Source organism: Prionailurus bengalensis, chromosome D1, assembly GCF_016509475.1.
Source record: "Prionailurus bengalensis isolate Pbe53 chromosome D1, Fcat_Pben_1.1_paternal_pri, whole genome shotgun sequence".
NCBI lineage: Eukaryota > Metazoa > Chordata > Mammalia > Carnivora > Felidae > Prionailurus > Prionailurus bengalensis.
In genome coordinates this window covers 60,689,497-60,715,538 of record NC_057346.1, presented here as the reverse complement: position 1 = coordinate 60,715,538, position 26,042 = coordinate 60,689,497, and the positions used below count along the sequence as shown (strand labels likewise).

General features: G+C 40.8%; 2 protein-coding genes across 2 annotated transcripts; one reads left to right on the top strand and one right to left on the bottom strand.

Moving 5' to 3' along the window:
• Positions 1 to 322: 322 nt before the first annotated feature.
• On the top strand, positions 323 to 1,312 carry LOC122484242 (olfactory receptor 51I2-like). Its single transcript, XM_043582235.1, has one exon. The coding sequence runs from the start codon at positions 350 to 352 to the stop codon at positions 1,310 to 1,312; it is 963 nt and encodes a 320-aa protein (XP_043438170.1). The 5' UTR covers positions 323 to 349.
• Positions 1,313 to 17,561: 16,249 nt separating this feature from the next.
• LOC122483420 (olfactory receptor 51E1) lies at positions 17,562 to 18,605 on the bottom strand. Its single transcript, XM_043580427.1, has one exon. The coding sequence runs from the start codon at positions 18,603 to 18,605 to the stop codon at positions 17,652 to 17,654; it is 954 nt and encodes a 317-aa protein (XP_043436362.1). The 3' UTR covers positions 17,562 to 17,651.
• Between the last annotated feature and the right edge of the window lie 7,437 nt (positions 18,606 to 26,042).

Genomic DNA, 26,042 nt, shown 5'->3' with positions numbered 1-26,042 from the left:
AGAAACCCAGCTCTGTGTCCAAGAAAATTAGTACCCCTTTGTTTCTCTAAGTAGGGCAACAGTACACATGAAATGTAAATCCATTTCAGTCATTTATTTTCCAGTGATTATGAGGAAGTGAAACTATCCCCTACATTCTGCATTTGTTTGGGGGACATATTAGCTAATGTATGTACATTCCTGGAATGGTTAATAATACAAAGAGCTGAGAAGATGAGAAATAATTAATGAAAAATTATATACAACATAAACAAATATCTTCCTAATAACAAGTGTCCTGTCACCATCTTTCTGTCTGCCCAGACTGAAGAGGTCACATCTTTCTGGAGACTTCAACTGCTTCCCAAAGATGCTCCCTTCCCAGACCTATGTCAACATCTCCTTCTTCCAGCCACATGCCTTCCTGATGATTGGCATCCCAGGGCATGAGGCTGTTCATGGATGGATCTCTATCCCCTTCTCCTCCATGTACACTATGGCCCTCACTGGAAACTTCCTGATCCTCTTGGCTGTGAGGAAGACTCCCAGCCTGCACCAGCCCATGTACTACTTCTTGTCCATGCTGGCCCTCACCGACGTGGGCCTCACCCTGTCCACACTGCCCACCACCTTGGGTGTGCTCTGGTTTGGCCACAGGCTCATAGGCTTCAATGCCTGCCTGGTCCAGATGTTCTTCCTCCATTCCTTCTCTGTGGTGGAGTCGTCGGTGCTCCTGGCCATGTCATTTGACCGCTTTGTGGCCATCTTGAACCCTCTTCGCTATGCAACTGTCCTCACCAATAATGTCATCATCAGGATTGGGATGGCCATTGTGGCCCGTGCTGCCCTGTCTCTCTTCCCAGTGCCTTTCCTGCTTAAACGCTTGAACTTCTGCCCTAACAAAATCCTTTTGTCCCACTCATTCTGTTTTCATCCTGATGTGATGACAAGAGCCTGTGCTGACATCACCATAAACATCTTCTATGGGCTCTATGTGGTATTGTCCACTGGAGGCATAGACTCTCTGCTCATCATCCTATCCTATATTCTCATCCTACACACAATCCTGGGACTGGCATCTCCCAGGGAGCGCATCCGAGCCTTCAACACCTGTGTTTCCCATATCCTGGCTGTCTTTGTCTTTTTCATTCCAGGCATTACCATGTCCATGATCCACCGTTTTGGGAGGCACTTGTCCCCCATTGCACATGCCCTGGTTGCCTATGTATACCTGGTGGTACCCCCTGTGCTCAACCCCATCATCTACAGTGTGAAATCCAAGCCCATCAGGGAAGCCATGCTTAGGATTCTAAAGAGAAAAGGCCAAGACTGATCAAACTATGAAATATAATTGGGTCCGGGTACCATAAAGGAAACGTGTTGCTGTACTTTGCAGGAACCTGCTACCCTCATAAAGCATTGAAAATTCCTACTCAGGAAGTGGGAAGACCATCAGGATTATTTATGTTTCAAATTTACATTCATGATTTACTTTTTACTGTAAATAGTGCTGAGGATTAAAGACTGAAAAATATATTAAACATGATCCTTTCTCTCCAGAAACACATTCTTGTATGAGGATAAAGGCAAGTAAATACACACCAGCATACAAGTACAATAATAAAGTCCTGTACAAGAGGTTACTAGAGGAACTGCAAATGGGTAGTGGCCAGAAATTGCCTGGGAAGATCAGAAAACCTCTACAAAGGAGGGAATGCTTTTTATTTCACCTTGAAAAATGTGTAGGGTTCTCTAGGCAAAGTAGGAATTCAATAAGAAAGAGAAAAATCCAGGAAAAAAGAGCAATATGAAATAAAAGGCTCCATGTTTTGAAGAAGTAAATGTGTTCATGGAAAATTAAGCATGCCTGAACTTCTTTATGTCTCTACCACTTGTTATACCTACACCGGTGTGACTGTGGCATAGGGCTTGAAGGGGGAGTGGTATGGGATGAAGCCAGAAGATTGTACAATTTGTACAGAATTATACAGAACTGCACATACTAACATAACTTATATGCTAACTGCATATACTATGCTAGGTAGTTTGGTTTGCCAAAAAATATATAAATCATTTATTAAAAATTTTACTATAAAATAAGTTAGGAGTATGTATTGCAGATTAAAAGTGTATTGACATACAAGTAAACTAGAGCCAAAAGACTATCAGCTTAAGCTTTTATCTGGTCTCAGGGTCTTGCCAGACACCATTCACTTTGCTGCAATGTTCTCATCTCCCCACCTACCTATATCTCATTTCTAGCTACGCTTCTTATTAGTCAGGTAGAAGCATAATTTCTCAGAAAATTCTGTCCAATTCTCTTCTCCACATTATTCACTGGACTGTGTTTGTCTCCTATGCAATATATGCACATATGCAATATGCAACAGTCTATCACTCAACTAGACTGTAAACCCCAAGTGTGCCAAAATGTACTCAGTTTCTAATGGTGTTTGTGGAGTAATAGCTGCTTAATGATTCTTTTGAATATATAAATGAATTTGAATGGGGAAAAAGAATACATATAAATGATTGCAAAAGTTTGTGAAAAGGCTTCTAGTTGAGCTTGGATAGCTGACCTGGAGATGTGAGAGGTGCAAAACAGCTAACTGATTGAACTAAGGTTCCTCACCTAGTGAAGGTTTCCTACTTTTTCACTCTATGGGATCTCCTGGGCCCTTTTCCCAGACTTTATGCCCTTCACACATCAGTGAAATACTCTGGCTCCATAAAGAATTTTTGTAGGAAAAAAATTAAAATACTAAGATTTTTTAATATATTTCTAATTGAGTATACCTTCATACAAAGTGAAGCTGAAAGGGGATGTCTGTCTCTCTTCTTAACCACTCCCCATCCTCTCAAAAGTATGAGGTTCAATAGCACAATATCTTAGTATATACTGTCTGCACTGGGTTATAGTGGTTAAGAACACAAACTGTAGAGTCAGGAAACAAACCTTATTCAAATTCTAAACCTGTCTCTTACACTTACCAGCTATCTAACTTGGGAGGATTTTACCTTTTATGTGTTAACAAATAGTTTGTTTATTCTTTAGTGACCCCTATGTGCCAAGCACTCTGCTAGTTGATCATAATATAAAGGTACCAAAACCAAACTTGATTTTTTTATGGAAGGAATACACATCAATTAAATATCTCTGACTTCTTCAGTCACCAGTTGCAGAAATGTCCCTTCTCTTAAAGGCTCTTGTAATTATCTCAACCCATATGAATATAAACTCCCTGTCTTATGGTCAACTGTGCCATATAACACAACACAATCACAGAAGTGGTATTTTACCACATTTGAAGATTTGCGGGACTAGACTACATATATACCAAAATAAATGTAAATTTACAATGAATTAAGAGCTATCCATTTAGGCTCTTCTTCCCCCAGTAGACTATAAATTCAATGAAGGAAGAGCCTAACACTTTTTTTTCTACACTGCATTCTGAATGCAAGGTTTGCACTCATTTTAATAGTACTTAATGTTAATAGCACTAAAAATGTATTCAGTTACTATATTAGTTTTCCACTGCTGTGTTAAAAAATTACAAAAAAAGTTTGTATCTTGAAATAACACCCCATTTATTACTTCACATTCTGGAGGATGGGCTTGGCTAGATTCTCTAACTGGGGGTCTCATAAGGCCAAAATCAAAGTGTCAGCCAACTGGGTTCTTACCTGGAAGCCCTGGAGAAGAATCTGTTTCCAAGTTCATTTGAGCTGTTTGCAGAAGCCAGTTCCTTAAGGTTGTGCAACTGCTGTCTATTGGTCTTCCTCAGTTCCTTAAGGCTCCATACTCCTTCTCACATGACCCTCTTCATCACCAAACTAGCAACAATGCATCACATTCTTCTCATGCTTTGAATATCTCTAACTTCTGTCACCAGCTAGCTGCAGAAATGTCTCTTCTTCTAAGGGCTCACGTGGGCTCAAGCGCACCTATCTTAAAGTCAGCTGTGCCATATAACAACATAATCATAGAATTGATATTTCACATATACAAAGGTTTTGGGAACTAGAACAGGATATTTTTGTAGTGTTTTAGAATTCTGCTCACCATGGTGACTAAATAAATAGATTAATTAATAGATGAAAGTACACAATAAACGTATTTCACCTGTTCAAAGAATCAGGAATGGCTTTTCTCAAAAAGTGATAATTATGATGATGTCCAAATTCTGAATACAAGTTAACTAAGAAAAAGGAGACTGTTTGGGGAAGGTATATTAGGCAAAGAAAACACTGTCTCCAAAGAACTTGTGGAAAGGGAAGCATGGCACAGTAAAGGAATGGAATGAAAAGTAGTGCTACCAGGAAGTCAAAGAGCAAAGAACCTATGGCTTAAGATAAATGTGAAAAACATAAATGAGAACCAATCAGAAATATGGGAAATAATTAGTGTGTTAATCAGGGATGAGGATCATTTTGACATGACCACATTTATTTTAAAAATATCATTTTTTTTATATTTTGTTGTAGAGAACATATTAAATTATCAGTTAGAAGGCTAGCAAAATAGTCAAGATGAAATTTAGTGGAAATGGACTAGGGGTGTGGAGATAAAGAGAAGGAGATGGGTTCAAACTTATTATATAAGTAGAAATTATATAACTTGACTTTGGATCAAATATGAAGACTAAGAGAAGAAAAAGGAAAGGCCAAGGATTACTGATAGTTTGGGACACTTCAGGGTAAATGGTGGCATGATTAACTGAAATATGAAACATGAATAAAGAAACTTATTTGGGCAAAGAATATCATGAGTTCAATTATGGACACTCTGAGCCTGAACTCCCCTGAAAGCATCCAAATGACTAGAATACACAGGCCATTAGACTTATAGCCCAGGAACTCTCGACTAGCCAAATGGTCTACACTAGAGATAAAATTTAAGTCATGATATACAGATGGCAATAAAAGCCATCAACCCAAGTGTCACTGCATAACAATTAAAGGGCTAATTTCAGGCCCTCATATACCATGTTCTCTCATAAGCCCAAGTAGAATGTATGTGGCAAAGGAAACTGTGAAGTACTGAGAGAGATAAGAGGAAAACCACGGGTGTGATGCCACGGATGGCAAAGGAAGTAAATGTATCAAGAAAGAGGTAGTAGTCAACTGTGTTGAATGTTGTTGAGAAGTCAAGGAAGGTAAGGACTTAAAACCTCAGACACACAGAGCTCCTTGATGATGATAGTGAATGCCTTTGGTAGTCTGATGGAAGACAAAGTTATATTGCAGTAATGAAAGAGTTAGATGAAAGATGCACACATGGAGATAAGTTATAGATAACTTCTGTAAGAGATTGGCTAAGAAAGGAAAGAGATGAAAGAGGAATATAGGATCTAGGCAGGTTGACACTTGTTGTTTTTAATATGGAAGAGACTTGAACATAATGAATGCTGGAAATGATTGAGATGATAAGTTTGAATATCCAAGAGGGAGAAGGAACAATAATGTAAATTTCCTGAGGTGAGAGGACATTGACCAAAAGAAAATTAATAAAAGCCTATATAAGACCCAGTTTGGTGTCATCTTGATTCATAAAGACTTTGTGATAATTATGCTAATGTAAGGAAATACCTCCTCTTTTAAGAAATTCATACCTCCAATGTTTTTTCTGGAAGGATAATCAGCAGTCTTATCGGAGCCCCTCACTTTCCAGGTTTTGTTTCTTTTAGTTTCTAAGCTATTTACTCAACCAATATTTATTTAGTGTTGTATTTGCAAGGCTGGACTACTTTAAAAACAAAAATATGTTCAGTGATGACACAGTCAGTTTTCCTTTATACAAATGGTGCAAATATGCGTTGGTGGAGGGTTGCAGGTAAAAGGGTTTGGCTCTACATAGTTTTTTTTTTAGGAACTCGCTGCTGGTGGTTTACCATATGCAACACGTGGATTCCCAAGTCACATGCAGTGTCAACATTGAAGACTACATAGGAGAGTTTTTAAGCCAGGTCTGGAAGCTGCACACACCACTTCCATTCACATTGAAAGTAATGGCTAGAATTTAATCATACCCAACTTACAGGAGGCTGGGAAATGCCTAGCTGTGTGTCCTGGATGCAGATGAATTAGTGTGGTGAATAGTAGTCAATGTCTGTCATAAGCATCTACTATGCCCCAGGCACATCTACTATGTCCCAAGATGCAATGATGAAGAGGTTCAATGAAACAGTGCCCTCATACACTTACATACAATTCAGCAGCAAATACAGGTATTAAATAAGCATTTCTCAAACATAATGAGTATTACAAGAGAAGAAGAAAGTGTCTTGTGGGAATACCTATCAGGGAACCCAAGGATTCAAAAGGGAAATGAATCACATGTTTCAGAGGTCACATGTTTCAGAGGTTCTTATTTTAATTTCTTGGTTAAGACTGTTTTCACATCATACTGAAGACAAAATCTGTTAACCCTTGGAAATAGTCCCCTCAGAAGCAGAACTGCCTGATTCCTATGCTTCTACAACCCAACTGTCTTCTTGTTTCATACCACACAATACCCCAAATAAAGTACAGTCCTGAAGGATCCCTCACCAGCTACTAGTCACCCTCAAATGGCCAATGTTATCTCTGTCTGCCGTCCCACACTTCCCATCTTAGCCAGGGGCTCCCAAACCTTGCAATCTATCAGAATCACTTATGGACCCTTTTTAAATTTCTATCTTGCTGAGCCCTATGCCAGACTTCCTGAATCAGAATCTACAATAACTATAGGTCAAAGCAAAAATGAAAAGGAAAATTACAAGTTATTTTCAACTGAATGAAAATTAAACATATGGAATTTGTGAGATGCAGGCTGAAACAGTACTTAGAGGGAAATGCATAGCACTACAGTACCTGTATAAGAAAAGAAGATCCCAGTAACCTCAGCTTCCACCTTAAGAATCTAGAAAAATAAGAGGAAGTTAAATCCAATGTATGCATAAGAAAGAAAATAACAGAGAAAATCAACAAAACAGAAAAAAAAGAAAACAATAAAGAAAATCAATGAAACCAAAATATATTTCATTGAGAAAAGTATTAAGATTGGTAAGCCTCTAGCCAAACTGAACAGGAAAGAAAAAAGAGAGAAAACACAAACTGTCAATACCAAGAATGAGAGTGCTGATCTCACTACAGATGCTGCAGATATTAAAAGGATTGTAAGAAAATATACCAATAAATTTCACACCTTAGATAAGATGGAAAACTTCTTGGAAGACCTAAGACGTTCTAAGTTAGATAAAGAAAGGGTGATACATCTTTCACTCCTTCTTAAAGTCCTCCTTCCCATCAGCCACCTTTTCTAAGGATACTTTTTCTGGGTGATTTTTACTAGAAGCAATTTTTACCTTCCAAATGTCACACTCGCTATCTTTGAAAGTGTGGCTTCTCTCTACTGATATATCTATATTTTAATAAGGAACAATAACTCACAAAAACAGCTTAAAAACAAAGGTAGGGAATACATTTCCTGTCAATCGTGGTCGTGAAAAAGATGAAAGGGAAGAATAAGAGGAGAAGGAGGGAGGTTGCGGCAAGATGGCGGCTTAGGAGGACGCTGGGCTCACCGCACGTCCTGCTGATCACTTAGATTCCATCTACACCTGCCTAAATAACCCAGAAAACCGCCAGAGGATTAGCAGAACAGAGTCGCCGGAGCCAAACGCAGACGAGAGGCCCACGGAAGAGGGTAGGAAGGGCGGCGAGGCGGTGCGCGCTCCACGGACTGGCGGGAGGGAGCCGGGGCGGAGGGGCGGCTCGCCCGCCAAGCAGAGCCCCCGAGTCGGGCTTGCAAAAGCGGAGGGGCCGGGCGGACTGTGTTCCGACAGCAAGCGCGACTTAGCGTCTGGGAGGTCATAAATTAACAGCTCTGCTCGGAAAGCGGGAAGGCTGGAGGACAAAGGGAGGGAGAGCTGCTGAGCCCCCTGACAACAGAGCTCAGTTTGGTGGGGAACAAAGGCGCTCGCCAGCGCCATTTCCCCCGCCCATCCCCCAGCCGAAATCCCAAAGGGAACCGGTTCCTGCCAGGGAACTTGCTCGCTCCGCGCAAACACCCAACTCTGCGCTTCGGCGGAGCCAAACCTCCGGCAGCGGATCTGACTCCCTCCCGCTGCCACAGGGCCCCTCCTGAAGTGGATCACCCAGGGAGAAGCGATCTAAGCCTGCCCCTCCTGCCCCCGAGCACCTTGCCTACCCACCCCAGCTAATACGCCAGATCCCCAGCATCACAAGCCTGGCAGGGTGCAAGTAGCCCAGACGAGCCACACCACCCCACAGTGAATCCCACCCCTAGGAGAGGGGAAGAGAAGGCACACACCAGTCTGACTGTGGCCCCAGCGGTGGGCTGGGGGCAGACATCAGGTCTGACTGCGGCCCCGCCCACCAACTCCAGTTATACACCACAGCACAGGGGAAGTGCCCTGCAGGTCCTCACCACGCCAGGGACTATCCAAAATGACCAAGCGGAAGAACTCCCCTCAGAAGAATCTCCAGGAAATAACAACAGCTGATCAAATGGATTTAAATAATATACAACAGCTGATCAAAAAGGATTTAAATAATATAACAGAAAGTGAATTTAGAAAAATAGTCATAAAATTAATCGCTGGGCTTGAAAACAGTATACAGGACAGCAGAGAATCTCTTGCTACAGAGATCAAGGGACTAAGGAACAGTCACGAGGAGCTGAAAAACACTTTAAACGAAATGCATAACAAAATGGAAACCACCACAGCTCGGCTTGAAGAGGCAGAGGAGAGAATAGGTGAACTAGAAGATAAAGTTATGGAAAAAGAGGAAGCTGAGAAAAAGAGAGATAAAAAAATCCAGGAGTATGAGAGGAAAATTAGAGAATTAAGTGATACACTAAAAAGAAATAATATACGCATAATTGGTATCCCAGAGGAGGAAGAGAGAGGGAAAGGTGCTGAAGGGGTACTTGAAGAAATCATAGCTGAGAACTTCCCTGAACTGGGGAAGGAAAAAGGCATTGAAATCCAAGAGGCACAGAGAACTCCCTTCAGACGTAACTGGAATCGATCTTCTGCACGACATATCATAGTGAAACTGGCAAAATACAAGGATAAAGAGAAAATTCTGAAAGCAGCAAGGGGTAAACGTGCCCTCACATATAAAGGGAGACCTATAAGACTCGTGACTGATCTCTCTTTTGAAACTTGGCAGGCCAGAAAGAATTGGCATGAGATTTTCAGAGTGCTAGACAGAAAAAATATGCAGCCAAGAATCCTTTATCCAGCAAGTCTGTCATTTAGAATAGAAGGAGAGATAAAGGTCTTCCCAAACAAACAAAAACTGAAGGAATTTGTCACCACTAAACCAGCCCTACAAGATCCTAAGGGGGACCCTGTGAGACAAAGTCCCAGAGACATCACTAGAAGCATAAAACATACAGACATCACAATGACTCTAAACCCGTATCTTTCTATAAACACTGAATGTAAATGGATTAAATGCGCCAACCAAAAGACATAGGGTATCAGAATGGATAAAAAAACAAGACCCATCTATTTGCTGTCTACAAGAGACTCATTTTAGACCTGAGGACACCTTTAGATTGAGAGTGAGGGGATGGAGAACTATTTATCATGCGACTGGAAGCCAAAAGAAAGCTGGAGTAGCCATACTTATATCAGACAAACTAGACTTTAAGTTAAAGGCTGTAACAAGAGATGAAGAAGGACATTATATAATAGTTACAGGGTCTATCCATCAGGAAGAGCTAACAATTATAAATGTCTATGCACCGAATACCGGAGCCCCCAAATATATAAAACAATTACTCATAAACATAAGCAACCTTATTGAGAAGAATGTGGTAATTGCAGGGGACTTTAACACTCCACTTACAGAAATGGATAGATCATCTAGACACATGGTCAATAAAGAAACAAGGGCCCTGAATGAGACATTGCATCAGATGGACTTGACAGATATATTTAGACGTCTGCATCCCAAAGCAACAGAATATACTTTCTTCTCGAGTGCACATGGAACATTCTCCAAGATAGATCATATACTGGGTCACAAAACAGCCCTTCATCAGTTTACAAGAATTGAAATTATGCCATGCTTACTTTCAGACCACAATGCTATGAAGCTTGAAATCAACCACAGAAAAAAGTCTGGAAAACCTCCAAAAGCATGGAGGTTAAAGAACACCCTACTAAGGAATGAATGGGTCGACCAGGCAATTAGAGAAGAAATTAAAAAATATATGGAAACAAACGAAAATGAAAATACAACAATCCAAACGCTTTGGGACGCAGCAAAGGCAGTCCTGAGAGGAAAATACATTGCAATCCAGGCCTATCTGAAGAAACAAGAAAAATCCCAAATACAAAATCTAACAGCACACCTAAAGGAACTAGAAGCAGAACAGCAAAGGCAGCCTAAACCCAGCATAAGAAGATAAATAATAAAGATCAGAGCAGAAATAAACAATATAGAATCTAAAAAAACTGTAGAGCAGATCAACGAAACCAAGAGTTGGTTTTTTGAAAAAATAAACAAAATTGACAAACCTCTAGCCAGGCTTCTCAAAAAGAAAAGGGAGATGACCCAAATAGATAAAATCATGAATGCAAATGGAATTATTACAACCAATCCCTCAGAGATACAAACAATTATCAGGGAATACTATGAAAAATTATATGCCAACAAATTGGACAACCTGGAAGAAATGGACAAATTCCTGAACACACACACTCTTCCAAAACTCAATCAGGAGGAAATAGAAAGCTTTAACAGACCCATAACCAGCGAAGAAATTGAATCGGTTATCAAAAATCTCCCAACAAATAAGAGTCCAGGACCAGATGGCTTCCCAGGGGAGTTCTACCAGACGTTTAAAGCAGAGATAATACCTATCCTTCTCAAGCTATTCCAAGAAATAGAAAGAGAAGGAAAACTTCCAGACTCATTCTATGAAGCCAGTATTACTTTGATTCCTAAACCAGACAGAGACCCAGTAAAAAAAGAGAACTACAGGCCAATATCCCTGATGAATATGGATGCAAAAATTCTCAATAAGATACTAGCAAATCGAATTCAACGGCATATAAAAAGAATTATTCACCATGATCAAGTGGGATTCATTCCTGGGATGCAGGGCTGGTTCAACATTCGCAAATCAATCAACGTGATACATCACATTAACAAAAAAAGAGAGAAGAACCATATGATCCTGTCAATCGATGCAGAAAAGGCCTTCGACAAAATCCAGCACCCTTTCTTAATAAAAACCCTTGAGAAAGTCGGGATAGGAGGAACATACTTAAAGATCATAAAAGCCATTTATGAAAAGCCCACAGCTAACATCATCCTCAACGGGGAAAAACTGAAAGCTTTTTCCCTGAGATCAGGAACACGACAAGGATGCCCACTCTCACCGCTGCTGTTTAACATAGTGCTGGAAGTTCTAGCATCAGCAATCAGACAACAAAAGGAAATCAAAGGCATCCAAATTGGCAAAGATGAAGTCAAGCTTTCGCTTTTTGCAGATGACATGATATTATACATGGAAAATCCGATAGACTCCACCAAAAGTCTGCTAGAACTGATACAGGAATTCAGCAAAGTTGCAGGATACAAAATCAATGTACAGAAATCAGTTGCATTCTTATACACTAACAATGAAGCAACAGAAAGACAAATAAGGAAACTGATCCCATTCACAATTGCACCAAGAAGCATAAAATACCTAGGAATAAATCTAACCAAAGATGTAAAGGATCTGTATGCTGAAAACTATAGAAAGCTTATGAAGGAAATTGAAGAAGATTTAAAGAAATGGAAAGACATTCCCTGCTCATGGATTGGAAAAATAAATATTGTCAAAATGTCAATACTACCCAAAGCTATCTACACATTCAATGCAATCCCAATCAAAATTGCACCAGCATTCTTCTCGAAACTAGAACAAGCAATCCTAAAATTCATATGGAACCACAAAAGGCCCCGAATAGCCAAAGGAATTTTGAAGAAGAAGACCAAAGCAGGAGGCATCACAATCCCAGACTTTAGCCTCTACTACAAAGCTGTCATCATCAAGACAGCATGGTATTGGCACAAAAACAGACACATAGACCAATGGAATAGAATAGAAACCCCAGAACTAGACCCACAAACGTATGGCCAACTCATCTTTGACAAAGCAGGAAAGAACATCCAATGGAAAAAAGACAGCCTCTTTAACAAATGGTGCTGGGAGAACTGGACAGCAACATGCAGAAGGTTGAAACTAGACCACTTTCTCACACCATTCACAAAAATAAACTCAAAATGGATAAAGGACTTGAATGTGAGACAGGAAACCATCAAAACCTTAGAGGAGAAAACAGGAAAAGACCTCTCTGACCTCAGCCGTAGCAATCTCTTACTCGACACATCCCCAAAGGCAAGGGAATTAAAAGCAAAAGTGAATTACTGGGACCTTATGAAGATAAAAAGCTTCTGCACAGCAAAGGAAACAACCAACAAAACTAAAAGGCAACCAATGGAATGGGAAAAGATATTCGCAAATGACATATCGGACAAAGGGCTAGTCTCCAAAATCTATAAAGAGCTCACCAAACTCCACACCCAAAAAACAAATAACCCAGTGAAGAAATGGGCAGAAAACATGAATAGACACTTCTCTAAAGAAGACATCCGGATGGCCAACAGGCACATGAAAAGATGTTCAGCGTCGCTCCTTATCAGGGAAATACAAATCAAAACCACACTCAGGTATCACCTCACTCCAGTCAGAGTGGCCAAAATGAACAAATCAGGAGACTATAGATGCTGGAGAGGATGTGGAGAAACGGGAACCCTCTTGCACTGTTGGTGGGAATGCAAATTGGTGCAGCCGCTCTGGAAAGCAGTGTGGAGGTTCCTCAGAAAATTAAAAATAGACCTACCCTATGACCCAGCAATAGCACTGCTAGGAATTTATCCAAGGGATACAGGAGTACTGATGCATAGGGCCACTTGTACCCCAATGTTCATAGCAGCACTCTCAACAATAGCCAAATTATGGAAAGAGCCTAAATGTCCATCAACTGATGAATGGATAAAGAAATTGTGGTTTATATACACAATGGAATATTACGTGGCAATGAGAAAAAATGAAATATCGCCTTTTGTAGCAACGTGGATGGAACTGGAGAGTGTGATGCTAAGTGAAATAAGCCATACAGAGAAAGACAGATACCATATGGTTTCACTCTTATGTGGATCCTGAGAAACTGAACAGGAACCCATGGGGGAGGGGAAGGAAAAAAAAAAAAAAGAGGTTAGAATGGGAGAGAGCCAAAGCATAAGAGACTGTTAAAAACTGAGAACAAACTGAGGGTTGATGGGGGGTGGGAGGGAGGAGAGGGTGGGTGATGGGTATTGAGGAGGGCACCTTTTGGGATGAGCACTGGGTGTTGTATGGAAACCAATTTGTCAATAAATTTCAGGAAAAAAAAATAAATAAAAAATAAAAAATAAAAATAAATAAAAAAAAAAAGAGGAGAAGGAGGAGGAAATGGATTTGGAAGTAAGTCAGGGATCTGGACATGTCTGGGAAGAAACCGTGGAAGAAGAGCAGCTGATTCTCCATCCCCTTGTTCTTTAACTTTCTTAGAATTAAAAGCCCTGTATCCTGTTGGCTCCCTTAGTTGTAGAAAAGGCAGACTACAATCTGATTCTGCATCATCTTCATTCCCTTTGGATCCAGTCTAACACAAAGAAAGCTATGAGATGTCCGGGAATGAACCAGAAGTTTTGAGAATACAATAGTGCCCCCCTACCCATGGCTTCACTTTCCGTGGTTTCAGTTACCCACAATCAACTGTAGTCTGGAAGCAGATGAATCTCCTTCTAACATATCATCAGAAAGGCAGTAGTTGCCTAACACTACATCACAATGCTTACATCAGTCACCTCACTTCATCTCTTCATGTAGGCATTTTATCATCTCACATCATCATAAGAAGAAAGGTGAGTATACAGTACAATAAAATATTTTGAAAAAGAGACACTACATTCATATAACTTTTATTACAGTATAATTGTTCTATTTTATTATTAATTATGTTGTTAATTTCATATTGTGCCTAACTTATAAATCAAACAATATCATAGGTATGTATATATAGAAAAAAGCATCGTACAGTACATATAGCATATATCATCTGCAGTTTCAGGCATCCACTGAGGGTCCTAGCATGTATCTCCTGTGCATAGGAAGTGGGACTACTGTACCTTAAGAGATAAACAACAAACATCAACTCTGAAATCCTAAACCAATGGTATAATATGGCACTTTCCCAAATTCAGGTCTGTCTATCTTAAAGACAGACTCTCCACATGTATGCTCATTGCATCCAAAGGAGTCTTATTTCAATTTAATTAAAGTAATAATATAGTATATTTTATTAACTTGAGCGTATATGACTCAGAAGCTCACTCAAACTTTTCTGAACTGTAAATGGTCCAGTTCTAAAGTATGAACCAAGAGGTCTAGGGACACTAAAGAGAAAATGCCTCTTTTGGCCTGACAAATGATAAAAGAGTTTCATTTTATCAAGTGTTGCTAAAAAGAAAAAATGGCAAAAGGCAATTCAAAGGAAACAGAGTGAAATAGAGGATTTAAAAGTGCATGAAATCATTGAGAGATAGCAAGTATTATAAAGTAGCTGAAAAACACACTACGTGGAAAAATTAGAGATTTTACACAGAAAAAATAAGATGGGAACATATATAAAAGTAAAAAAGAATGGCCTACTGTCATTCTAAGAAGTAACTCTGTATGGGAGGCAATAAAAGATCCTCAATGGATTTTAAGTAGGGGAGCAAGATAATCGGAATTGTGTTTGGAAAAATTCCTGCAAACTACATGGGATTTAGGACTCGTGCACAAGATGTTTAAGGCAAGGAGACAAATGTGAAAGTATGGCAATCCTCTAAGCAAGAGGTAAGTATCTGGACCAGAACACTGGTAAGCAGAATGGAGAACACAAGCCACATTTATGAAACATTTCTAAATAAACCTAAAAAAAATGACTGACTCATAGACTGAGATTTAGTATTATTCAGACTCCTCCAGGACCGAACAAAGGTCCAAGTGGCTGAGGCAGTAGGGTCAGAGGCAGCAATGCCTAAACAAAGGAAATGGAGAAGGTAAAAGGATACCTATGTGAAAGGCACATGATGAAGGTCTTTGCCAGAACATACCCTAACTTCCAGCCAAATCTCCTGAAAGAGGCAGCCTATCCCTCTCATTCTAGTCCTTAACTCCAGGCCCTTCCAGGTGACCCAGTGAGTAGTCACTAAATAAATGACCAGAAATCTGACCTAGAAGTTAAAAGAGTCCTGCTATAGCTTTGTCTCTATCTGGCATTTAATAATTTAGTATTTATTAAAACATTAGATAAAGGAAGGTGGTGGTGGTGGTGGTGTGTGTTTATACTCACAAAATGGTTAAGTCACTTAAGATTAAAGCCATGAAACTTATCATGAGCATACTATCACGGACTTGAAATCCCTTCTAAAATCTAGAATAATGGCTGTATCTTTAAATTAAAAAAAATTTAAATGTGTCCGATTTATCTGTTGATTATCCCTGTATCTAACGGGCTTTCAAATACAAAACTGGTAACACACATTCATCATATGTCCATACAGAAGCATGCATACAAACACCTATTAAAAATCTGGATAAATAAACACAAAAATGCTAACAATGTTTGTCTTTCAATGTGACAACTTTATTGGAGTTTGTTATACTTTTCTTTTGCATTTGGGGAATGTCAAAAGTTTATTATACTGCTTTCCTAATAAGAAAGAAAATCTGTCTGTTTCTCTCTAATTCTCTTTCTCTCAATCCCAATGTCAGGGCTTTACTGGGTAAGGGGCCACTCCTCTGCCCGAAATGACCAAAGCCTGCACTGACTCTAGTTCATGCTCCTAGTTCTGCTGGCCACCACTCACCTGAGCATATCAGATTCCATACTGCTCACAATTCTCATCTTCTGGATTCCAGTCCAAGAAATCACATGTGCTCTCTCTATACCCTCTCTAACAAGCAGTCTGCTAGCTATAGCCAGAAAATTCTGGCGGGTTCTGTGCCAAGCTTTCTACTATACTACCTGCTTCTGTTTAGGTCTAACAAGCGTTCCATGGGTAATGGTCTCATTTCTTCCCTGTCTATTCCTGCTTCACTCCTGTAGCGCCCACACCTTCTCCTTCCCATTCTGCTTCCATCTAGAAGTGTTGTGCCTAAGTAGACCTCTAGGACTATATTCATGCTAAATACTAGTCTTTATGGCCTCTCCTACAGCCTTGTTCTCCAAGCACTGATGTTGTGGGCTTCACCCACAGGGCCATTCAGAGCCTAGGGGATAGGCCGTATCCACTGATATGCTCTATTTAGTTTCTTTGGAGCCATGCTTGCCTTAACCTTGCTTCCCAGCTAGCCACATGGGCCACTGGCCTTGCTCAGCCTCATGATGCTTCCTGTTCTAGACCCCTGGTCTGTGAGAGACCTGTCATTTCTGTCATGAGCTTCTAGGTCTTCTCAGCTGCATTTCTCCAAAAAGTGTCTCTCCAGGTATCCTTTGAGTGACTCCACTGCTAATCATACTATTTTCCAAACTAGCCACTGTTTGGGAATGTCCCAAACACATTCTGCTGTTACTACCCAGGTATGGTGGCAAATTGACCAGGAACTATTGGAATTAAAGCCATCAGCAACATTAACAGGAAATTCCTATATGCAATACTAAATGAGTGAGGAAGGAAATTAAATACCTCCCCTAAAAAAAAATGCAAGACTTTTGAAATGTCTAACTCACTACCCCACAGGTTTCTCTAACAGTCCCTCCCCACAATATGGATATCAAAAGACAATTTTTGTGACTTCATATAATTCACTGATCCTCATTAAGTATCAATTCTCCCATTGGTATAATGATGATTCTAATCATATTCCTACCCAGATAAAAACACTGATAAGATAGTGAAGGGAAAGTATCCATGATCTGTAAAAATGCTCAGAACAAAGTGTGTCATCTTTCATTAAGGTAGGTAATTGTAGTATTTTCAAGGTTCTACTCTAATTCTCCTCTTGAGAGCTGGTTCCTAGAATAAAAGAAATTATTTATTCTCTGTGGAGATCATTTTGAAGAAAGAAATCCCGGTACATCTGTTTTCCTGGGATCCAATACAGTTGGGGATTCTGAAGAAAAAATCATAGTTTCAAGCAAGATTACCTGATTATATTGTGATTTTGTGTTTATTTTACTCTTTCCATGCTTAACTTTTGATCAATGTCCCTTAGATGTACAACTCTCATCTCAGAAATGCTGTGGACTATCAATGCAAGCAGAGATTTGGACTAAATGGTTAAATGGGAAGAAATAGCTCTCCATCCACAACCATCTCAGGGTTTTAATAATTATATAAAGAGAATTATAAAGTGAAAATAATATTTAAAAACAGGGATTGGGAGTGTATGGTTCTGCTGCCCTATCCATACAGAGATTCTCCAACCAATTTCCTGTTTGAAAGTATCCGTTGTGTTTCTATTAGGGAAGGTTTTTTTTTTCCTAATAATGTCTTCCAAAATGTTGATATTAAAATCTGAATTGAAAAACTTTGAGAGGAAAAGAAATTTTCACTGACACCTAGGGATCTGAAGTATGGGTGGTCACATGGAAAAGACGAAGGATACGCTGCCGGATCTCCTTTGTCTTCACTCCATAAACAATAGGGTTGAGCACAGGAGGAACAAGCAAGTAGGTGTTGGCCATAATGATGGGCAGAAGGGAGTCATGCCGCTTCCCAAAGCGGTGCACCATAGATAACCCAATGAAAGGTACATAGAATATGAAAACAGCACACACATGAGAGACACAAGTGCCAAATGCCTTTGCCTGGGCTTCACGTGTCAAGCCCAACACAGTCTTGAGGATAAGCAGATATGACAAGGAGATGAGAAGTGAGTCCAGGCCAATGGCAGAGATGATGACAATGAGGCCATAGATGATATTGACACGGATGTCAGCACAAGCCAGCTTCATGACATCTTGATGTAGGCAGTAGGAATGGGAAAGAATGTTGGAGCGGCAGAAAGGCAGCCGTTTGATGAAGATAGGCAGGGGTGCCATAAGTGAAGTACCCCGTACCACAGCAGCCACGCCAATCTTGGTAACACGAGGCAATGTTAGCACAGTGGCGTGGCGTAGTGGGTGACAAATGGCCACATAGCGGTCAAAGGCCATGGCCAGCAGTACAGTGGACTCCATGCCAGATAAGGAGTGGATGGCAAACATCTGTAGAAGACAAGCATCAAACTGGATGGTAGTGGAATTGAACCAGAAGATGGCCATCATTCTGGGCATAGATGAAGTAGAGATAAGTATGTCAAGGCCAGAAAGCATGCAAAGAAAAATATACATGGGTTCATGTAGTCTGTGCTCAGTCCGCACAATGCAGATGACTGTCAGGTTACCTAGCACAGCAATAAGGTAGAGGGAGCATAATGGGAAGGCCAACCAGAACTGAGCTTTTTCCAAGCCTGGAAGGCCTATTAGAATGAAATATGTGGTACTAGATTCACTGCCATTGGTGTCCACCATAATGAAGAAGAGGAGCCTCAACCAGTGCCAAGCAGGTACAGGCTGGAATACATAAATAAGCCATTGTCAGATACTCCAGGATCCCAAAACCATGCTTCCTTCCCTCCACCCTGATGTCCTATTCTCTTATCTAACTCTAATTTCATTGCCTATCCAAACTCTGATTCTATTCTAAACTCAATCTAACCACCATTTGTAACTCAAGGCCCAGTCCTAATTACTAATCCCACCTCTATATTCAATCCTGAAAACAAGTAAAATACTAAAACAAAAATTCTAAGCATATTTTACATCATTTAGTTCACAAAAAATAGGCTATTGACTGAGTATACAGGCTTAGATGATATTTTTATGTTGTCCCATAATTTCCTCTACCCTGTCCTACCCTTATGCTCCCCTATGTTCAGTACCAACTGTAATTCTATCATTAGGCTATCTTTAAAACTAATTCTAATCCAAATATAGCAATACTAGCACAAATCAACATGGTAACCTAATCTTAGCATTAATCCTAATGATGTCTCTCATTCTAACCTTTACTCAGACTTTAACATTAATCTAACGCTTAATTCTGGAAGCTATTTCAAACTTGATCTAAAACTTAATAATACCTATTTTATTATGATAATCCCTAATCCAGTTTTAAAAACTGACAAACTAACTTCATTCTAAACTCTGACTCTATACTTTACTCCTGTCCAATGTCCATCCAGAGTCTTACATTGTCCAGACTATCCAGTTTGTATCGTACAAGGAACAATAGCTGTAGTGGGTGCCACTGGTATATCACTCAGATCCCCTCCACCAAACCAATGCACCTATATTTGCAGTGGGTGTGGAGTACTAAAGGCTCACAGTTCTCCCTTTCTCCAGAAAATTATCCTTGATCAAATGAGAGGCACTTCACCCAGAAGTTATGTTATACCCGCCCACCTCAACCCCAGGACACATCTAGAGGTCAATGACTGCCTGACATAAAGGTGCAAAGAGCTAGTCGCCTTGCCTCCAGGTGGGACCTAAGCTGTGATGCAATGAGTACTTCAGAGCTTTCTGAGCAACCAGACTTTGCTGAGACCACAGCCTTGCTTAGCTTTCTCTCCCTTGTCTATCCTGCCCATCTCACCCCTCTTCTCAGGACAGTAGTTTGTCAATACATCACTTAAACAAGAATCACCATCTCAAGCTCTGTGTCTAGGGGACCCACCAAGCTTAAAAGAGAGGGACTGACACAGAAGACTAAACCTGAAAGATGATGATGGCATTAGAAGCACTGCAGAAATAATCAGTCCTATAGCAGGGGGTTGCTATCCCCAAATTTGGCTACAAAAGTGATGGCTATAACTAGAGATTGTTGAGATGGGAAATGTCAGACGAGTTTTCTCAGATCTTATCTCTCTGTTAAAACAATTAGAGAGTTAACTAACTTCCTTTATCCGTTCCTTTTTTCCATCCACAAATATTCATGTGCTTCTATGACTTAACTAGATTATATAAATTTACACTTGTTATATATATGAAAATATGCTTGGCTATAATCTGGAAACTAGCTATCTCCTCTTCCCATAATGGAAATAGTGCCACTTATTGCTAGGATATATTTAAGATAATTTTATCTTGGGAGGAAAAAAGAAAAGGTTAGATTCCTAAGATCTTGAAACTGGAATGGGCGTTACCAGAGAGCAGGTGAGTGTGAGCCATTTGTAACTCAAAGCCCAGACTAATCACTAATCTCACCTCTAAAATCAGTCCTGAAAAGAAGTGAAATACTAAGACAAGTCACCAGACAGCAGTTGACTGTAAAGAAGAGTGCATGGCCAGCATCAGGAAGGACTTACATCATTCACTGGGTTCAGAATGTGTCAATAATCTTTGTTTCACCATTGAGCTATCCCACAAGGGTTCCCTCACACCAGACAGAGAGCAAAACACTGAGAGCATGGGTTTTTGAAAGTTTAATTCCAACTGCTGGAGGGAAAGGGTATAAGGAGCCATATTTAGCCTAGAAAATCAGGCAAAGAAGCCAAAGTCATCAGTGTCTGAAATCCTCTGTACTGACCTCTGTAACCTATGACACTATGAGCAGTTCTCTCCTTCTTAAAACTCTCCCTCCTCCTCCTACTGCTCCTCATCTTTCTCTGATCATCTGTTCTTGGTCTCCTTTCTGGACCTGCAGACTCCTCTGCTTGACCCTTATGCATACTTTTAGATAATAATGCTCTCAGAATTTTATCCTCAGTTCCCCTCTTGTTCTATACCCTCTACCCTGGCCATCCCATCCCCTTCAATAAATCCATTTGTCACGTAAAACTATTGATTCCCAAATCTGTTTAGCAAGCTTGAATTGTCTTTTGTGATCCAGACTCATAATTCTAAAGTCTTACTGAAAGGAATCACCTGACTCTCAGGCATATTCAACTCTCCCTGTCTAAAAATCAAAAGCTTTGAACTCAGTCCTGGATTCAAATCCTGGTGGCTAACTTCATTAGCTATGCCATCTGGGCAAATCATTTAACCTTTATAAGCCTCAGTCTCCCCATCTTTAAAATGAGGATAATAGTGACTGCCTAATAGAGGTCAATGTGAGTATTAAATGAAACAATGAGTATAAAGCGTTTAACACAATGCCTGACACAAAGTAAAGGTGCAAATAATTACATCTATCATTGTTAACCGTTTTCTTACAGTGTTTCCTTCTTTTCTGTGGGGTGGCCTGAACAGCCACACAAGCTCAGAGGCTCTATTCTGACTGCCATGTCTCCAGTGCCACCTTCTTCATCTGCACAATCCCAACAATCTTTCCACCAAATGAAATCAGCTATCTATTGCTTAAAAAATACCTCTCAAAGTTCCAAATTAATTCTAGAAAAAAGACTCAACTGTTAGATTGTGACAAAAAGTCTATCTTCCAGCATTTGCCCTAGGTTTTTCTCTCATCACTGCTGGCCATGGCCCCTGTGCTCCAGCCACATTAGAATGCATGTTGTTTCATGAAGGTGGCACTGATTCCCATGCTTCTGTGTCTTTTTCTCTTGTTTACTTCTCATTCCTTTGTCAAGATCTTCCCAGATCCCCTTCCTTGACTTCCCACTGAGAAAATCTTATTCATCTTTCACATCCTGGTTTACTGTCTCCCTCCTATGCTGTTTGCTAACTTCTACCCCTGGGTAGAATTAAATGCTTCCTGCCCTGTGTTCCCAAAGAACTTTATTTAGGTCTCTTTTCATGCATTTACAGTCTTGAACTATAATTATTTCTATATTTATTTTGCCTGAATTATGGATTCCTGAATGGCAGGGACCATACCATATTTATTAATTAGTATGCAGTTAACATTTATTGAAAATGAAAGTGAGTTTTATCAAAAGAAGAATCCCTAAATAGACATCTAATGAGGATAGCACAGGCAAGGAGGTAGGAAGGACTGCCCGTTGTATGAACTATAGATTTTGGAGAAGAATGAAAGAATATTTGGAAGGTCAGTGCAGGGTAGTCCTAATTTTAGAACAAGAATCTTTACAGTCAAACAGAAAAGGCCTTTATTACCCAGGGAAGCAGAGGACATGAAAGGATACATGGAGAACAAAGCAGGTGCAGCCTTGGCTCTACATAAATGCAAAGTAGACATGCAGCACAGTTTATGCCCAAGTGACAGGGTGACCTAGGATGCCCCCTCTGGAGACATCAGCAAGAAAGCTCTGCTACTCCAGGAGGCCAGATATCTATAGCATCCAAAAATTTCACATGAACAGACATGGTAGAACAGGATCACCATGTTCCACCTTAGGAAACATTAGGAAATAATCATTGGATTGGCATATTCCAACCTATTACCTCTAAGGGTCAAATCTGGGGCTAGAAATGCAAGTCTCAACTCAAAATAAGCGGAGGACAGTAACAACCTTACAGTGCTGCTGCAAAATTATGAGATAAGGCATGTCAAAGGGTGCTGTAAAACCTATACCACAATATGTGAAGCACTTTTAAATTTTTTCCATTAAAGTGGGAAACAAGGTTCCTGAAAACACACAGTTCCCGAAAACTTTTCATTTTCCCCATTTGTCACCTAAATCACCACTCCACTTCAGGCACATACTCATACACACATACACAGTAGCTAGCAGCCCATCTCTCTCAACGGCAAAGGATAAGCACTGATGTGGAGACATCAGACAAGGAGAAGACTCAGCTGTCTGGGAGAGAGATGCCTCAGCAGTATAAAGTGGGCAGCTACTGCTGGGGAAAATATCAGGCTGGGCCACAGAAACTTCAGCAAGAGAAAAAGGAAGGGATGGTAGGGAGACCAGACAGAAGGCCCAAGCACTGAAGCATCCCAATCTCCCACAGTCCTGCCAGGAGGCAGGCAGAGGGAACAGATGTCATCTGGTCTGAGTGGCTGTTGGTAATTAGAACCATTTGCATGTACTCAGAGAACATTTGGAACTCTGGGGGAAATAGGAACTAAATCACTCTAGTTTGAAAGTAAAACATATTCAAGAAAAAATAAACAAAGAAAGTATTTTTTCTTTCCTTTCCCTAACCCCAGGGAATAGGCTTGGGACTTTCTTTGAAAAAGAAAAAGTCACACTATCTCAGCAAGTCGCAGGCGTGCCTTGGAGAACTGTGAAGGACATCTTGGCCCTTTCTTGAGGATGGAGGGAGCAGAAGTCACAACTACACAGAGGAGAAATACACTTTGAAGTCTCCAATTCTCCTCATTCCCTCCCCCTGGCCTCCAGGACTCTGTCCCCCAGTGCCAGCTCAGCCCCCATGACCAGCCCACCCTCACACTCTTCCCAGATCTCTCTGAACATCCTCCTTCTCAGAAACACATGGAAAAGCAGTCAGGGAGGTAGACCAGGGGCCATGAGCTCTATTTCTTCTGATCCAAGAGAACAACAATGAGGTTACTCCCAAAACTGATTTTATTGCTTTGTATGATAAAAATAGAAATCACTGAGCTCCTACCAAATGCTGGATTCTGTAACAATATTATCTCTAACCTAAGAAAATTCTACATGATAGGAATTCTATGTATCTTTATATATATCTGAGAAAACTGAAGTCCCACAGGATTAAAAAGTGCTCCCAGGGTTTAATAGCTGACTGGTAAAGCAGAACTGGACTAATAGCTGGACCAATACCAAGGTCTGTACATTTTCCCCTATTCTAGGCTGCCCTTAATTGTTGTTGCACCTTCTGAAAGCAATAAAATCTACCTGAGAGGCAGGATAGAAGGGCTTGGTAAGTAGGATACCTTACCCAGGTAGACTCTTGGAAGGGAACTTAAAAGGGCAGTAAAGACCCTCCCGGACTAAGACTTGGGCATTCTCCTTTTAGCCCCAACTCCTCTGGCTGTGACTTTGGGCAGTACCCACAATGGAGATTTAAAAACTTTATCCTCTACCCTTCTTATATTATGAGAGCCTCTCATTAACCTGTATTATTAATCCTATTTAACTGATAAGGATGCTGAGAGTTTATTAGAGACTTACGGGTTAAGTGTCTGACTTCAGCTCAGGTCATGGTCTTGTGATTCATGAGTTTGAACCCCACATCGGGCTCTCTGCTGTCAGCATTAAGCCCGCTTTGAATCTCCTGTTCCCCTCTCTCTCTGCCCCTCGCCCACTTGTGCGTGCTCACGTGCTCCCTCTCTCAAAAATAAATATTTAGGAAAAAAAAAGGAATGGACCAATGGTTCATAAGGTCCATTTTAACGCTATCTCCAAGAAATCCACACTTTGAGGACCCGTGAGTCTAGAGGCCCTCTCCAGGACTCAGGAAACCTGACCAGCTCTCCCCACTTAGGTGCAGCAGGGAAGGGGAACAAACAAGGAATGGGAGAAGGGTTTCATGGTCATTACCATTGTTGGGGATAAACACATACAATGCTCCGTGCTTAGAGCAGCGGTGTTGGGGCCTCAGGTGCCCTTGCCAGCCTCTGCGGGAACATCTGGAAGATTATGTCCTTAGAGGGAGCCCAGAACACCTGGGGGCCTCTGGATCCTACTCTCAGGCCCAGAGAGAAAAGGCAAACTTCAGGGGCAATGCTGCGGTGGGCAAGAACTGCGGGAGCTCATCACTCAGTTCAGGAGGGGGGTTCCTTCCTTAATCCTCCATGTGTGTGGTAGCCCCAGAATCACTTCTACCTCAGGTCATCCTTATCTTCTGTCCCCCTACCTCTTTTGGATTTGATAAAGCAGATGAACCTTTGTAGTGTCCAACATTCATTTTAGAAGGGTCAAAATGAGAATAGACTTTGCACTTTCTCATTTTTCTAATTCAAAAACAGTAGAGTGAGGCTCCCAGCTCTGTTCTATTCACTAGAGGCAGCGTGGGCCTCCAAAATCACCCCCAAACAGAGCTCCAGGGATTCAGGGCCCTGCCCCTCCCCTTCCCAAGTAGGATCAGAGTCTCTAAAAGTCCCACAGAGCTGCAAAGCTTGACCTGGTAATCAGTGCCCAGCAGAACTACTTTGTTGCCTACACACAGGGAAACATGGTGCAGTGAAAAAGCCTGATCTGGGACTTTGATTGGTACACGCATGTTTTTTCAGTAATTACTGACTGACTGACTGACTGACTAACTGACTACCAGGTACCAGAATCTGCACTAAACACTGGAGATAATGAGACACAGAGTAAACAAGGCACACAGTAAACAATGCAGGGGTGGGGAGAAATGGAGACAAATTATGCAGCTATCACAAGTTGTGATAAATGCTAGGATAGGGGTAAGTACAAGAGCCTGGGAGCAAAGCAGACAGTAGCTTACCAAATTTTCAGGTTCAGAGAGCTTCCCTGAGGAGGTAACCTGTGAGCCAAGACTTGAGGGGCCAGTCATGATTAACCAGGCAGGGTTGGGAATATGGGGACAGCAGCATTCAGAGATAAAACAGCAGATAAGAGAGAAAAGATGGCTGTTTTCAGCGAGCTCATACACTAGGAGGGCAATAACAAATAAGCAAGAACATATCAGATAAAGATAAGTACACTAAAGATAAAATAGAGTGATAAGATAGAAAAGGACAGGGGAGAGGCACCCATATTTGAGATGCAGGTCATTGGCAGCCTCTTTGAGGTGATGATGTATGAGCTGAGAGCTGTATGATAGGAACATGCCAGACATTCTGACATCTAGGGAAAGAGCAGATGAGGCAACAAAAGGAAAAGGTCTTCTATTCTGGTGGTTCACAGATCAGAAAGAAAGTCAACATGGCCAGAGTACTGAGAGCTCAGGGGAATTTTGGAAAGTGAGGTCAGAGAGGAGGGCAGGGGCCAGATCACGGAGGGGCTTGCAAGACATGGCAAAGGGCTTTGATTTAATTGAGGGGGCCAGGGGAACTAAAGCAACAAATTGGCCCTAATTTGTCATTAAAGGTGCATACTGACAAATTCGAAGACCCAGAGAGAAGGAGTACATACCTTGTTAGGAAAGCTG

Coding starts and splice junctions, on each gene's coding strand:
- LOC122484242 (XM_043582235.1), top strand. CDS start 350: ATGCTCCCTTCCCAGACCTATGTCAACATCTCCTTCTTCCAGCCACAT.
- LOC122483420 (XM_043580427.1), bottom strand. CDS start 18,605: ATGGTGGACACCAATGGCAGTGAATCTAGTACCACATATTTCATTCTA.